The 15,907-nt window shown below is 52.4% G+C and overlaps 1 protein-coding gene across 1 annotated transcript in view; it reads left to right on the top strand.

The window, feature by feature from the left end:
• The window catches only part of POLR1A (RNA polymerase I subunit A), a 65,459-nt gene that overhangs the window by 32,637 nt on the left and 16,915 nt on the right, over positions 1-15,907 (top strand). The window contains exons 13-20 of the mRNA XM_045283894.1: positions 2,467-2,721; positions 5,625-5,816; positions 7,347-7,496; positions 8,193-8,376; positions 10,900-10,982; positions 11,090-11,248; positions 13,147-13,245; positions 14,437-14,589. Of these exons, the coding sequence (XP_045139829.1) occupies positions 2,467-2,721; positions 5,625-5,816; positions 7,347-7,496; positions 8,193-8,376; positions 10,900-10,982; positions 11,090-11,248; positions 13,147-13,245; positions 14,437-14,589 (1,275 nt within the window). The remainder of the gene's footprint in view (positions 1-2,466; positions 2,722-5,624; positions 5,817-7,346; positions 7,497-8,192; positions 8,377-10,899; positions 10,983-11,089; positions 11,249-13,146; positions 13,246-14,436; positions 14,590-15,907) is intronic.

Genomic DNA, 15,907 nt, shown 5'->3' with positions numbered 1-15,907 from the left:
AATGTACAACAAAACAGCAACAACATCAAGCCACTGACAAAGAACAAATTAAAATATACCAAGAAAGAAAAGCTTGTGTTTTCCAGTCTAGCCTGTTGGGACACCATGCCCTGTCTCCAATGTCCACCCTCATCATTCCCTGGGGATCTTTGAGTTTCAGAAACTCCAGTGTGAAGGGGCAGGACTAGGGTGGGTGGGGTCAGGTTGCCCAGGGACACTCTCCTAGGACAGCCGTCACTGTTCTTGAAGAGTGAGTGTAGGTGCCTTATCGTGATGGGAAAAAATTCCTTGCAAAATTTCCTGGCCTTTTTCTCGCCTATGCGATTTTCCGTTTTCTTTAAAACTTCCTCCTGTTTTGAGACTGATGAGGGCAATGAATAGACAAATGTGCTTTACACAATTGATATATGTATGGATTGTGATAAGAGTTGTGTGAACCCCTAATAAAATGATTGAAAGAAAGGAAAAAAAACCTTTTTCCTGATAAGTCCCCCTCGGTGACCCTGTGTTCCCCCAGAAATTCTGTCAGAATTATCCCTTTGAACCCAACGAAGCTGCTGCTGTAATATTCTGAGCTAACCTCTCTGCCTTGAGCTTCCCTGGCCCAGCTGAGCCCGTCAAAAGTCACACGTTTCTGTTAGACCGTGCTTTCTCTGTCCTATTGGTAAGTCCCGGGTTAGCATTCCTTCCCTGAGATCTGCTCCTTAACTTCCACCTCGCTTACAGAACTGGTGGAAAAGCCAGCTCCTGGGCTGGCTGATCTTGACAGCACCATCGAGTAAAAGCTCCTGAAGCCAAGAGGCTTGCTGCAAGATAAAAATGCCCAGTCCTGTGAGGTCCATCTCCTTCCCAAAATGGCCGTTCTCTGCTCTGTCAGCACTTCCTAGAGTCCAGCCACAGTGTGGAGGCCAACGGTCTCCCCTCTTGGGCTCACCTGTAAGGGCTTTCCAACCTTCCCCCAAACACCTGGCCCGCCCACAGGACTGTTTTATGCGAGTCGGCAGTGCCCTATACATCTGTCACGAAGCTGTGATGATTTGGGAAGGCATCCACTTGACTCCGAATTTGGCCTTGACCTCAATCCTGTTTTTCCCCAGGGCATACAGAGTACGTCGTTGTTGTTTCAAGGCACCCTAGTGAGCCTAAGACAAGTGGGTTACTGAGAGAACGTGTCTGCAGCCATCCACCCACTTGTCACTGAGACTCCGCACGCTCTGTTTGGAATGAGCCTGTGCACGGCTGAATGGGAACCCTGTAGCAATCCTTTTTGGCTTGCCCTGGTCCTACCAGCTGAGGGAGGACCCCGGTGAGCCTATCCCTGGTATACAAGCACACATACAGAGCTAGGTTTGCTCTTTTTATTGCCCTCAGTGTACCTCCTTCTGGGGCACCGAGAGATTTGTTTTCACCGTCATCCATTGGCTAGCTGCACTGTTTTGCAGCCTTGTGTCATATTTTATAGTAGGGTAGAGATTGTGGTTTAGGCAACCATACCCCTTCTTTTGGGCAGTCGAGTTATTTCGGCTTTCTGCCACTGATGTGTAAACATGACCATATTACTCTGCGGTGATGCTCTTTTCTTCAGAAGTACCAAAGGGAACCGTGTCTGAAATGTTTTACTAGCTACTGTCAGATTGCTTTCCCAGGCAGTTTTACACTTCTGATTACTTTTTCAAATGCAGCGAAATGCTTGCCGAGGGCAGAGAAATGGGGAGTCAAGAGCCCTGTGTTCGAATCCTGGCTCCGGTGTATGAGATTGGGTTTGTTGTGCACAAAACCTGGTGTTCGTCTTTAGAATCACCCATAGGTGACCATGTGGGAGTTTTGAGGAATTCGGGAGTTTGGCCAACTCTTTGCTTTTCATGGTTTCCAGGTGTGTGTGTCATAGAGGTTGCAGGTATATAGTCTTCAGAAGAAGTGTTTATTTCTCCAAATTCTCTTCAAGGCAGTGGTTCTCAACCTTCCTAATACCGAGACCCTGTAATACAGTTCCTCATATTGTGGAACCATAAAATACTGTTGCTACTTCATCACTGTCATTTTGCTACTGGTATGAATCGGGTGACCCCTGTGAAAGGGGTCTCAGCCCACAGGTTGAGAACCACTGCTCTGAGGCCTCTAGGACCCCGACAGGCTGTGCGTCTCTGGCCAGGACAGATCCCAGGACCAGAACTTGCTGCCTGTTGTCTGTTGCTCAGACCTCTGAGCCCAGAGCAGGAGCTGGGGCAGCTCAAGGGCAGTGGATCTGGAGTTTTGAGTTTCAGAAGAGCCCAGGCGCTTTTCCCCAGGATTCGGGAATGACGAGGGTTTTGTCTCAGGTGGAAACAGCCCCCTTTATTTAGTTTAACAGCGCGTGAGGCAGACAAGAGCCGCCTCAGGCAAGCTGAGGTGAGCCTCCAGGCGCGGTGGCGACGCTGGCCACATGCATGCTGCTCCCCCAGCCTGTCCTCCACTCTCCTGTCGCAGGTGTGCCGGCACGTGAAGAACGGGGACATTCTCCTCCTGAACCGGCAGCCCACCCTGCACAGGCCCTCCATCCAGGCCCACCACGCCCGGATCCTGCCTGAAGAGAAAGTCTTACGGCTTCACTATGCCAACTGCAAGGCCTACAACGCCGACTTTGACGGAGACGAGATGAACGCCCACTTCCCGCAGAGCGAGCTGGGCCGGGCGGAGGCTTGCGTCCTGGCTTGCACCGATCAGCAGTACCTGGTTCCCAAGGTAGGTCTGGACCCGCCCAGGGCGTTTCATGTCCGATCTGGACCCTGGTCGCACGGGGCCTAAGGTTGACCCGGGGCGGGCCATGTGGAACACGGGGATGTGGACTTCTCTCAGGTAGCGTCTGCAACCCTGTAGTTGTTTAGCAGCAGGGAAACAGGCCCCTGCCTTGCTGCTTCCTCAGCGGTCAGTCCAGAGAGAAACACTGATGTCCAGCCCCCAAAGCCAAGGTGAGTATCGTGGGAATGGAGTATCCCTTCCAGGCCCTGCACCCTCTTTCCTTTCTCTATTTCTCAGCCGTGCGCCCCCTGCCTGTGCTCAAGGGCCTAAGAGTTGTAAGTTGGACTGACTTAGGGAAAGCGTAGTCGAACACAGGTCACTATGCTTACATCAGTAAACAATTCCCTAAAATGTAAAAACGTCAGGTTCTTGGTTTACATGTGAATGTATATATTTTGTATCTTGAAAGTTCTGGTTATTAAAGTTGGAAAATGTTCAAATGGGGGGTGGGGGGGCGGTAACAACTTCTGGGTGCTGGCCTAATAGGTCACTCGCGCCACTTTCAGTCGGTTCCTCGTTGTCAGCCACGCAGCGCTTAGTGGGGAGGGATCATCAGCCTCTCCGTGTGGTGGTTATGCAGTGCGGTGACGGTCCTGAGGGCACAAGGCTGGTCTGTTCAAGCTGGGAAGGCCATTCTAAGATCTGTCATTTAATGTGCCTTTGGTTTCACTGCGTGTTTATTTCTGTTCCATTCCCCTTTGTATTTCTTCTCAATGTCCAGGGTGGTTCCCCCCACGCCTCCACCGGTTAACCATAGTGCTAGAATAAAGTCCTTTTTTGGGGGGGAGCTGATTTTAATACTTTCAGGAGAGTTTCTTGTGTTCTCTTAATTAAAGCATTAGGCAAATGAAATTTTGTTTTCTTTTACGAGAAAACAGTGGCATTTTTCATTTATGTTTTATATTAAGGATTAATTTCCTGCATCTGTTGTTTTTGTTAAGGGTGGAGATGTTCGTTAACCAAGCTTGAGACGGAGTTCCCCGCTTCTACTTAGCTAGAGGATTCTAGTCTCAGAGGACTAGTCTCACTAAGGACCCCACCCAAAGACACTCATTTGTGATGTCATTTTGTTGTGATACTCAGTGGACGGGGGTGCGGGACCATTTTCTGGGCTTTTGATTGAGAGACGTGTTTTTCATCCTAAACAGAATACAGGAAACCCAGACTTCCATAAGTAGGCCCTTAGTAATCTCCTTAATCAGCACTTCTACCTAGAATTTATGATTATTGCACTGAAAGCAGTTTAGCTATTAAAATACTTTTCTAGTCATGGAAAAATCTGGATGGAGAACAGAGAAGGCACAGAATAACATCACATCACTTGTAATTATGTTCTTTAAAGGAAGAAAACAAACGGAAAATTATCAGCCACTAACGGCTCTGGGATGAGTCAAATGCATAATACTGCTTTGGGGTTTTTCCCTCCAAGCAAAATAAGACCCTGTGTGTGGAGCAAGGTGCAGAGGGTGATCTTTTATTTATGTCACGGCTCAGAGCCGTCGGCACAAAGGCCGTACATGTGTACCATCGTGCCTGGCCTCTCTGGCACCTTTTTAGCCCATCAGAAGTCATTGTCCCTGCGTTTACGTTGACCCGCCGCCATAGTGCTTAGACCGTGGGACCAGCATCCTTTTCAGCCTTTGAATTAGTCGATGTGGTTGATTCCTGGCACTTCTCCTTGGCTGCACTTGTGAGTTCCTTTAGTTTCAGGAAGCGAGGCCATCATGTTGGAGAGTGTTTAACAAATAATCGAACGGTAGCAGGCTTTCAGCTCCAAGGCATAGAGCCCTCTCAAGTTCCTGTAAATGTTGAGAAGTTCACAAAAGCGGCTTTTTGAAGACTGTCCGTGAGCACTTGCTATTTTTACTTCAGTGTGCTTTAGGTTGCCATGAGCACAGACCCAACAGATAAGGTTCAAGAGACCGCGATCAGACTGGCTGGGACCAGCGTGGCCACTGCAAAGAGTGAGCCCGCCGATGCCGGGCCTTTGTGCAGGCCCTCGTTTCCGCCTGTGGGAGACAGCAGCCTTTCCAAAGGCCCCTCCTGGACCCGGGACTGCATGGTGGAGAGGGCCTCAGAGCAGGCATTCTTTCCTTCTGTCATCCACATGCAGGTTCTCCTAGGACCATGTGCCGGAACTCCTCCCTCCCTGGCTGCTGACACCTTGTTCCTCAGAGGCCGTCCTGGCTGCCCCCCACCCCCACCTCACCTCCCCCCAAGCTTGGCCTCCTGTTTCCCTCCATGTATTTAAAACACTGCGATACCGCATTTACCCAAACCCCTGGGTGCTGTCCAGCTTTTCCCCGTCACAAAAGCCCTTGGTCTGCTTGGTGCACTGCAATAGGCTGAGAGGCTAGCCCAGGGCCTAGGCATACAGTAGGCTCTCCACAAATATTTGTTGAATGGATGACTGATTTACGGGAGGACCGGGCCAGAAATGTGTGAAAAATACTAAAGCATAAAACCAAAGTATAAAAACAAGTAAGGACTAACAGTATCCAGGCTACAGTGATGCGTAAATGCCAAAAATATGCTGGAGTAACTAGAACCAGATGGGATTAAGCAGAACCGGGCCTGGATACATTTGAAGCTGTGTGAACACAGAGGGACAGAGAGCAAATGACAAACATGAACGCTGGTGGAGAAGCCCCTGGTCCTGTGCTGCGGGGGACGGCTGGCTCTCAAGACGAGAGGCTCCGGCTAGGTCTTGTTGAAGGCAGGCAGTGGGCCAGGACAATCTGGACATAGGACCGAAGGGCTCTGCTTGGAAGGCAGGCTCCAAAGAGATGACTTGGACTTGACTTCCACTTCACCTTTGTTGTTCTTTTGTCTGTTTTGGTCTGCAGGATGGCCAGCCGTTGGCAGGCTTGATCCAGGATCACATGGTCTCAGGTGCGAGCATGACCACTCGGGGCTGTTTCTTCGCCCGGGAGCAGTACATGGAGCTGGTGTACCGAGGACTCACAGACAAAGTGGGGCGGGTGAAGACCTTCCCCCCTGCCATCCTGAAGCCCCGTCCACTGTGGACAGGAAAGCAGGTAACTGGAAGGAAACCATCGGGGTGGGAGGGGAAGCAGGAAGCAAGCCAATCAAGGGTTCATTCCCACGAGAGCCCAGGCCAGAGCCAGAGGAGGGCCTTAGCAGGCAGCAGCCTGACGTTGCCTTTCTTTGGGGTTTCTGGGTCAGAACTCAGGGTTTCAAGGGAGTGCCCACTCAGTGGAGGAGGGCACATTCTTTCTCTCTTCTGCCTCGAACTTGGACGTGATGTCCTGGTCGTCATGCTCGTGGCGGTGGTGGGCAGTGATGCTGGTGGTCGTGGGAGTGACCTTTGTTGGCAGCACCCAAACAGTTGGCTGAGTGGCTTAGAGCTGATGCCTTAGGGAATCCTCATAGCCGATCTGCAGTGTAGGGACCATTATTATGATTTCCGTTTAGCAGAAGAATGCCAAGGCTGAGAAATCCTACCCAAGGGCCAGGCGCAAACCCAAGAATTGCTCAATGAAGACACCACATTTTACTTCCTTTCAAAGTAACAAAAGGACAGGATGATTAAGATCAGCGTGAAAGACAGGAAAATGTGGACACTTGCACGTTGGCCGGACCTCCGGTTTCGGCCTAAGGCTCCTTTTGTTTTGCCGTCCTAACCAGCTCTGTGATTTTGTGAGGCTGCAGACCTGGGACTTGACGGGGCTTTAGTGGTTAGACCAACCTTGTATTCCTGAGAATTAATCAGCCTTGCTTGGTCATGCGTTACTATCCTTTCTATCTCATCGAATTCTTTATTGACTCTGAATAAGGAGTAAGTTAGGGTTCTCTAGAGAAAGAAACCAGAATGCTGATAATTTTATGTATATTTATACAGATAGCGAGATAGATAACATAAGAAATAAACGGTTGATTAAATCATAAAGCAGTACAAATGACTCAGTGCAACTCACTCCCGTGAGACAGTCGTGAAACACTGGCAGTCCTTCAAGTCAGGCTATCCGGGCACAGGCAGCAAACAGCAAGGCAGGTCACCAATAGTCAGCCAGAAGACAGGGCCCGACAGTCCCCAGCTCAAGAGATGTAAATTCCAGTGGTTGGTTGGGGGGGGCCGGGGCCTGAAGGCAGGAGAGGGACGCCTCTGAGGAGCCCCTGACTGTCCAGCTCAGCCCTGAACCATGGTCCATACTGGCTCTCACTCACGCAGCAGGAACCCGCCATCTTTCCTGGCAATGCAAACGGTCCCTACCTGGCAGCAGTTTCCTTTCCCCATCCTTCCTTCCTTCCTCCCTCTGGCCTAACTTCCGGGCGGAGGGGTGGGGGGGGTTCTCATTTCGAGCAGAATGTTTGAAAGGAACAAAGGCCCCAGGGAAGTTCATGAGGATCCGTTTTCTTGCCCACTCCCCGAGTCACTTCCTAGCTAAGTGACAGAAATCGCACCTTGAATGGCAGGTTCTTCTCTTCCTTCTGGCCTTCAGACATGGAGTTTCCCGGCTTGTGAAGATAAACAGGCAGGAGGCCAAACGAGGCTCCCCAGCGGGCACGTTTCCTCCTGCCCTCAACTTGACCCCTTGTCCTTTCAGGTTGTGTCCACACTGCTGATAAACATAATTCCCAAAGACTACACCCCACTGAATTTGGCGGGAAAGGCGAAGATTGGCGGGAAAGCCTGGGTAAAGGAATCTCCTCGGCCGGTTCCGGGATTCAACCCCGACTCTATGTGCGAGTCCCAGGTATGGCTGCCCAGTCTCAGCGTGCCACCTTTGGATAAACCGACGCCAAACGGGCAGGCGTGCTCAGAGCGCGGCCCCCCGAGTAACGAGACGGTCAAACTGCTTGAGCTCCCGGCTCTCCCCCTGCTCCTGGCCATGGGAGCAAAGCCTCAGGCAGGCGGGCCTGCAGGGGCAGTGAGTCCCAAGCACTGTGCTGAGGCAGGAGCGAGGTTGCCCCTCAGGAAGACCCCCCCAGGACCCTGGCTGTTCCTGGTGGGAGACGAGGCATTCGTTCACAACATGCTCCTCGCCAGAGGCCAAATGGGCAGTCCATTTAGACCTGGAGCCTCTTGTTTCCTTTCTCTTTCTAGAGTTCACGCTCAGTGCATATTGCGGTGTACAGATGGAAGGTTCCATTATTCCTAATCCTCGGGTGTGGTGGGCGGACGGCCTAGGCCAAGGACGCGGGGATGGAGTGTAGACCCTAGACCAGTGGTTCCCAAACTGGGTGCTACCAACCCCTGGAGGAGGGGCTTGGGAATGAGCCGTGAGGCTGAGAAAGCAGGTCCCTTTTCATCTTTTGCCCAGCGAGGATTTGAGGTGGTAGGGAGGGGGCACCCGTAGCAAGGTTCCTGAGGCCCCAGGGGAAGAGGGAGGCCTGCTCCTTGGTAGACATCCAAGCCCTCCAGCCCCCCTCGGGGGTCCCTCCCTTTGCAGGTGATCATCAGGGGCGGGGAGCTGCTCTGCGGGGTTCTGGACAAGGCACACTACGGGAGCTCGGCCTATGGCTTGGTGCACTGCTGCTACGAGATCTACGGGGGCGAGACCAGCGGCAAGGTCCTCACCTGCCTGGCCCGCCTCTTCACTGCCTACCTGCAGCTCTACCGAGGCTTCACCTTGGGTGAGTGCCCATCAGAGGCCCGGGCCTTCCTCGGGCAGTGGCCTGCCCGCCCTCCTTTGGCCAGGCCAGCTGTCAGTGTTCTCTCCGGCTGTCCCAGCCACCTATCGGAGTGACCGCCTGAGCCTGCCTCCACTCAGGGCTTGCCACTCTGGTGCATTCCCATTCTCTTCCTTTTTGACCCCACATCTGTAGGGTTCTGTTCCCAAGACAGAATCCCTCTGAGCATCCACACCCTCTACCTCTCACCTGCACACACCCTTCTGGCATCTCCTGGGCCCGTCCTCCCTCAGAGAGTCTCCTATTCTCCCAGCTCCCTGTGCCTTCTCGGAGCACCAGGGACACCAGTGCCTTTGGCCGCACTGCACTGGGACAGACCTGGTGGGCTGACGAGAGAGAGGAAGGGTCTGTAGCTTGTTCACCCCCGGAAATGGGCGCAAACTGTTTTTGTTTTGTTTTGGGCTTTTCAAAGGAAATAGATGTGTGCCGGTGGAGTTGAGCTTGGGGACCGGCCTTGGCCCCTGGCTGAGCTCATTTCGGACTTGCGAGTGTGTGTATTAGTCCAGGTTGACTAGAGAAACAAATCCAGAGACACTCACCTATATGTAAGAGAGAACGTTATATCAGGAAGTAATCATGCATCAATAAAACAGCCCCGTCCAGATCAAGCGCATAAGTTCAATATTAGCCCTTCAGTCCAGTATTAGCCCATGAGTTCCTCTTCAGACTCACACAGCGTATGCAATGATGCCAAATGCAGGAAGATCACAGAAGAAGGGTGGGTGGAAAGTTCTGTGGGTCCAATGGCAGTGGACGCATCTCCAGGGCTCTGGCTGCCATCAGTGTGGCTCCGAGTGGCTTGTCCACAGGAGGGTGTAGCAGAGAGAAAGTGTGTCCTGCCTCCTGGGAGGAAGAGAGGAAAACCCCAGAATTCTCATGGGAAGGCCATGCCCACAAGGAGGCTTCAATCAGGCTGTGACGTGATTGACAGGCTAGACTCCACCCCCATAATGTATGACATTGACATGAAATTATGTAACTACCACAGTGCGAGTACTTTTGCAGGTCCTTATGAGGATAAAAGAGCCCTGGTGGTGTGGGCTGCTAGCTGCAAGGTCAGCAGTTCAAAACTACCAGCTGTTCTGTAGGAGAAAGATGGGGCTTTCTACTCTTGTAAAGAGTTAGTCTCAAAAACTCACAGGGTCAGGTCTACCCTGTCCTTACAGGGTTGCCATGAGTCTGAATCGACTGGATGGCAGTGAGTTTTTGGTTGGGTCATTAGACAGTTAGGTTGTTTCCAAGTTTCCATCATTACTGACTATTAGTGGGGTCCATAGCTTTGGCTTGAAGTTTTCAGTTCTTTCACAGAGACAAGGAGGACAAAGTATTCATCTGTCTGGGGGCAGAACCCAGTCTTTCTTTACCCTGATTCCTGTCACTGGCCTGGACTGCTAACAGAGGCCTCTGAATCCAAGATCTCCCGCCTCCAGTTGAAAATTGGACTAGCAGGGCTCTCAGAGTGGGATGTGTGAGTATGGTGATTACAATAGTCACACTCATGAAGCATAAAATCGTTTTGAAAGGCCATCAAGAATACACACAAGCCTTTCTTGTGGCTAGGAAACGTTCCCAGAGCTTTACAGACGAAACACAGAGGCACCTCCCTCTTCCTGTCCTTGCAAGAAGAGGCTTAAAACAGGCCCGGTTGGCAGCTGGGCTCAGCATATGGTACAAGGAGAGGTGGCCACCTGAGTATGAACTCCAGGTGCCAGGAGGCGGGGCTAAGGCAAGGCTGGGTAGGGTTGATTCCCAGGGAGGGGCTGGCCAACCAGATGTGTTCACTTCACTCTGGCCTGTTGATCCTCAGAGGGTCCATCGGGATGAGTGCGGTGGCCTGTCGCTGACCCCACGGAAGGCCCTTGTTGGTGGCTCGGACTTCCTCACGAAGGATGTTTGTTCAGGACATGCATTGCTTTGAGCATGTCTGGCATTTCAGCCCCAGCTTCCAATCACTGCAGCCATTCATTTTTCCTGCTCAGATCTTGGTTCAGGACCTTTAGAGCCCCACAGTGCTAGAAGACCAAGGTAGAAAACGGTGGATTGAAAGTTGAAGTAGAAAGATGTACTGCTTAAATTGAGGGGTTCCCCAATCCTTTGGGTCCAGAGGTCAGACTTCGGGGATGGAGGTGTCTATCCTCCCGTGGTGACGCAGAGGAACCTCCTGTGGTGACTTCCGGGAGCCAGAGCCCCAGGATGGACTCATAGGCGTGCGCACTGACTCACTCACACTTCTGTGTAGCCATGAAGCCCGAGCTTTTCAAGCCTTGGTTTCATCATTCGTAAAAGGGAGCCCGAATGGTCGGCACCTGGCCAAAGCATCCGAGGTGGGGGCGCTCTGACTAATGCCCATGTCAGCAGTGGTGTCCAGGTGCTTCCACGTACGGATGTGGCCCTGGCCTCCCTGGACTTGCTGTCTGTGAGGTGTCAGGCCCGGGCCAGCTCAGCTGTGTTTCATTCGCTTCACAGACGTCGAAGACATTTTGGTTAAGCCCAAGGCTGACGTCAAGAGACATAGTATCATTGAAGAGTCTACCCACTGTGGGTCCCGGGTAAGGACGGTGGGCGGTAGGCGTTAAGGAGAGGCAGGGTGTGCTGGGCCCACTCTGCTGCCGAGGGGCTGTGATTGGAATCCACCCTGTTCCCTTTCTCCCTCTAGGCCGTGCGGGCTGCGTTAAACCTGCCAGATGCTGCATCGTGTGAGGACATCCGAGGGAAGTGGCAGGATGCTCATCTGGGCAAGGACCAGCGGGATTTTAACATGGTTGATCTGAAGTTCAAGGAGGAAGTGAACCATTACAGCAACGAGATTAACAAGGTCTGTCCAGCGGTGCCCAGGTTCACTACCACTCTGTGGAAGTCAGGTTTTAAAGAACACAGCTACTTCTTGCTTCTGACCCTTTGGAGCAACCTGAATGGCCATTGGCCAGCCGCCCGGGCGACCAGTGGGAGCTGGGGAGGTGGGATGGGCAGAACCCTTCATTTTGAGGTGAAGGGTGCAGGCCTTTGTGCCCACACCCTTTCCGGGTCTGGGAAGGTACCGAGGGAGTACCTTCGCTCTGCTCCTGGTTGATTTGGAGCGGCAGCGTGAAAGAGACTGACGAGAGACAGCCATTCCCCTATGGGGTCACTGCGAGTCTTAACCGGCTCGATGGTAGAGACTTTGATGTAGGCTGTTGCTGGGGTGGGTAGGACCACTGCTCTTTGTAACAGCAGAGTACAAGGCTGTGGGCCAGTGTCCCCGGGTTCAAATCCTTGCTCTGCCCCCTCCTTGATATATGGCCCCAGGCAAGCGGTTTTAACTGGTCAGGGCCTCGGTTTCCTCGCCCAGAAACGGGGCTGTGAGTGGCACGACGTCATGGGGCAGCTGAGGTGACCGACAAACAGCCTGTGCACTGCCAGGAAGAACTGTTCCACTGGGCTTCCTGGACTGTGACCCTGCAGAAGCCGGCTGCAGACTCTTCTTCCTGGCGCCTCTGGCTGGGTTGGTAGCCGCCCAGGGTCTGAGGACCCAGGATGCTCTCGGCTCAGAGCGGGTACTGTGGCAGTCCTCCCACAGCCACCTGCTTGGCCTCACGTGAGCCCCTGTGCGAGTTTAGAGGGAGAGAATCCTGCACAATCCAAGACACGGCCTGGCTCTCTGCCCTCCTGTCCCGGAGCCGCGGCTCCCAGCCCAACGGCCTGCTCCCAGCCTATGCCTCCTAGGCCCGGAGGGAGGCCCAGCCTTAGGAAGAGAGGAAGAGGCAGGGGCAACTCTTCACAAGTGTCAGTCTGTCCCTTGACTGCCTGTCTGCATCCTTGGGGCTCCAGGAAGACCAGCCTCGGCACAGTTCATTCCTTGAGAGAGCTTGTTCAGAGGCGCCTTCCCGACACCTGCTCTCTCTGGGAGGCTCAGCTTCTAGGACAGTGGTTCCCTTAGATTCCCAATGCCGTGACCCTTTAATACAGTTCTTCACATTGTGGTGACCTCCCCCAACCATATTGCTGCTTTTTCACTGTTGTTTTGCTACTGCAATAAAGGGTCTTTGGACCCACAAGGGGTTGTGACCCACAGATTGAGATCTGCTGTTCTAGGATAACAGGAATGCTAGCGAGTGACCAGTGTGTCTTCAGAAGACCCCTGGACTTGGCAGCCCCCTTTTCTGACCCCGGGTTCTTCTTTCTTCTTAACGGACTGAGTTTCTCCAACTCAGACAGACCTCTCAACGCCCTCCACCCCCACCCCCAATCCTGGTGTTTCCCTGGGGCCACCTGAGGGCTTTGCTGTCTCCTCTGGCCCTGAAGTGGGCTTCCTATTGGTGCCCAGGTTGCGTGCTGGTAAATGCAAACCCGCCTTGGACATTGGGGGCTATCACACGGTGTGCGGGAGTCCAGGCCTTGATCTGCTGGGCAGATTTGCGAGAGTAGTGCCCTCATTGGTCAGCAGCTCCTTTTTGGAGTTACCGACTCACTGTACTGGCCCCTGGGCTGCTTCTCTCCCTCCTCCCTTTTGCTTCCCTTTGGCCAGGGAGCAAGCCCCAGGCTCCTGGTCATTGAACGGCTCGCTGGTTCCGGGGGAAGGACTGGTCCAGAAGGAGACCCCTCACCATGGCTGGGATTTGGAGCTCATCTTTGGACAGTCAGGGTCTCACCTCCGGACCCTGCATTTGCCTTCTGAACCTGGGGTTCCCCGAGGACATGATAAAGTCACTGACCCGGTGTACCTTCCGTCCACAGGCATGCATGCCATTTGGCCTACACAGGCAGTTCCCTGAGAACAACCTGCAGTTGATGGTGCAGTCTGGAGCCAAGGGATCCACGGTGAACACAATGCAGGTGTGAGCAGAGGTGGGCTGCCGGGCGGCGGGGATCCAAGAGGCCGCTCTCCAATTTATCTGTCTCCCAAGTGTGAAAGACTTATCAGATGTGGCAAGTACTGAGGAATAAAACATATCTACCAATCACTGCAGGAGCCAGTGCTGTTAACATGTTCACATTGTGGACAAGATGTAGATGTAGGCAGAACTGTAAAATACACTAGTAGTTATACGGTAAAACCTGTCTGAGGCGGAGACCTGTCAGAAAAGGAAAACTCACGTTTTCTCCAGGAAACCAAGCTGCAGAAAAGTAGGGAGACTGCCGCCCCCCCCCCCGCCCCCCAGTCAAAGGGGGGACACTTTCGAGCGCTGACTTTACAGAAAACGAGGCAGGCCTGTCAGGTTTCAGTTCTCAGTCTCGCTGGGATATCGATAGCGGTATTAGAGATTTGCATGCGGTGTTACATATATGACAATGATGATGATGTGTGTTCGTGCTGTAGATCCTGTGTAGCTCCCACTATCTGCTGTCCCACCTCTGATGTCACGCACTGTCTGAGCGCTCTCTTAGCCCTTCATCCGGGCTCGTGCTCTCCTCGCATCAGGATGCTCTGTACTAGCATTGGCACAGAGCCCAGCCATGGGGAGTCTTCTGGCTGCTTTTTTATCGTGATGAGTTTGAGCAAGTTCTGAGGACCACCCTGCGATGGGTTTGAAAGGGCATCAGGAGACCCACTCCAACCTCCAGTACCACCACCCTCTCCCAACTAAAGTGACTTCCAGGCACGCTGCTCTCCCCCCCACCCCCCACCAACAATATTAATAAGGCAGTTCTCTAAACAAGTAGCTAAAAGGCTTCTTGAGTTCTCTTTCTGCTGTAGAAGTTAAGGATTGCCATAAATACCTTTTCTCCACGGACCTCAGTTTCTCTGTTTGAATTCGCAAGATTTCCCAGGCATGACTTCTTTTACAAATGTCACCCAGGTACAGCTGACTCCAAAGGTGAAAACCAGGACTTTTCCACCAAAGGAAAATTGTGCTTCCTTACTTAAAGCCAGCTTGCCTGTTGCATTTGGAAAGCGAGGTTGGCCTTCAGGAATTAGGTTCCCACACAGCTTCTCAGGAAGAGCAGGTGCTCCCCGCCCCTTCTAGAACAAAGTGTGTTATTGTCTAGTGTGGATCTTGAGTTTCTGCCCCTTCTCCCCAACAGATCTCCTGCCTACTCGGCCAGATCGAATTGGAAGGCCGGAGGCCCCCGCTGATGGCGTCTGGGAAGTCACTGCCCTGCTTCGAGCCATATGAATTCACTCCCAGGGCTGGTGGCTTTGTCACCGGCAGGTTCCTCACCGGCATCCGGCCTCCTGTATGTATTGTGCCTCTCCCTGTGGGTTTTTCTTCTCGTTTCTACATTCAGCGGTCTGTGACCTGTGACTCCCACCAACAGCTAAGCTAGAGTGATCAAGTAATATGCTACTTATCACTTCACCCATTAGGCATTAGTGCCCAGGAGGTGGTGACCGGGCATGTTCAGTAAAGCCTAGCTCAGTGCAGGGCACACAGTAGGTGTGCAGTAAAAGTTAGCATCATTTCCTGGTCGTCGTTCCCACCCCCACCCCCACCCCACCCCCCACACACTACCACCATCCTGAACCAGTTCCCTTACCTGCATCTGAAGGCAGTTGGAGGAGTGCCACTCGCCTGCCTGGATGCTCTTCAGAGATCGATAATCACAGAACTCCCAAGGGTGCCTCCCCACTCCCCACCCAGCTTCTCCCTCCCATTGGGAACATTGACGGACAATTGTGAGTTCTGGGTTTTGCTTGGAGGACCACAGACTGCTCTGGGGACTCCCCAGTCCCACATGGAGCTCTCCAGGATCATCCAGGGCATCTGGCCAGACACAACAGAGTCAGGATCGCCAAAAAGGTTCAGAGTGGTTGCAACTGGGTTTTGTGTTGTTGAGAATCCACAGCCAAACATGCACCAATCCATCATGTACCTGTTGGATTTCCATGGGCCACTTCCTAAGCGACTACCTTGATGACATCCTGAATTGGACAGTTCTCACCCTCCCTTTCTGAGCTGCTCCTCCCATGGCCTCTGAGGTTCCTGTCTAATCTTCCAAATTGCTGCTGCTAATTGGATCCCTGTTCCTGAACGTCCTTTAAAGAGCATTATGTTCGCAGGCGGACGTCCTTGACTCGTTAAGCTGAAATGGTTTTAAAGAGATTTCAGTGGATACTTGTGGTATAAGATTTAAAGATCATTTGAGGGGTTTATCAAGCCTTTGTGACTGAGAACTTGAAGTTATGTTCTACATTTCCCCCTTCTGATTAGGATTCTTCTGTAGAATCTGTCATCAGAATGTTCAGTAGTGTCAGCTGGGTACCATTCAAGCCTTCTGATCTGACAGCAGAGGAGGAGTTTGAGTTCTATGTCTGTGACGATGGATGCACATATATGAGGGGGCTTCAAAAAATTTGGGGACCAATTTAATTAAAAGGTGGTGGAATTTTCCTGCCAGCTTTTTGAAGCCCCTTCATGTTTTTGTGCAAGTGTGCATGCATATGCCCAATCCTGTAGTCAATGCATTTCTTGCTGTGCGTTGGCCTCAGAAAGTTAGTTCACTGTTGGGAGCAGAATTCAGACAGGAGGCTTGAAGGAAGCAGTAATGAGCCACG

Source organism: Echinops telfairi, unplaced genomic scaffold (genome assembly GCF_000313985.2).
Source record: "Echinops telfairi isolate 266 unplaced genomic scaffold, ASM31398v2 ScPeMD7_7467;HRSCAF=8505_1, whole genome shotgun sequence".
NCBI classification, from domain to species: Eukaryota; Metazoa; Chordata; class Mammalia; order Afrosoricida; family Tenrecidae; genus Echinops; species Echinops telfairi.
Note: the sequence above shows the minus strand (reverse complement) of the source record. Positions and strands in the feature narration are given on the sequence as shown.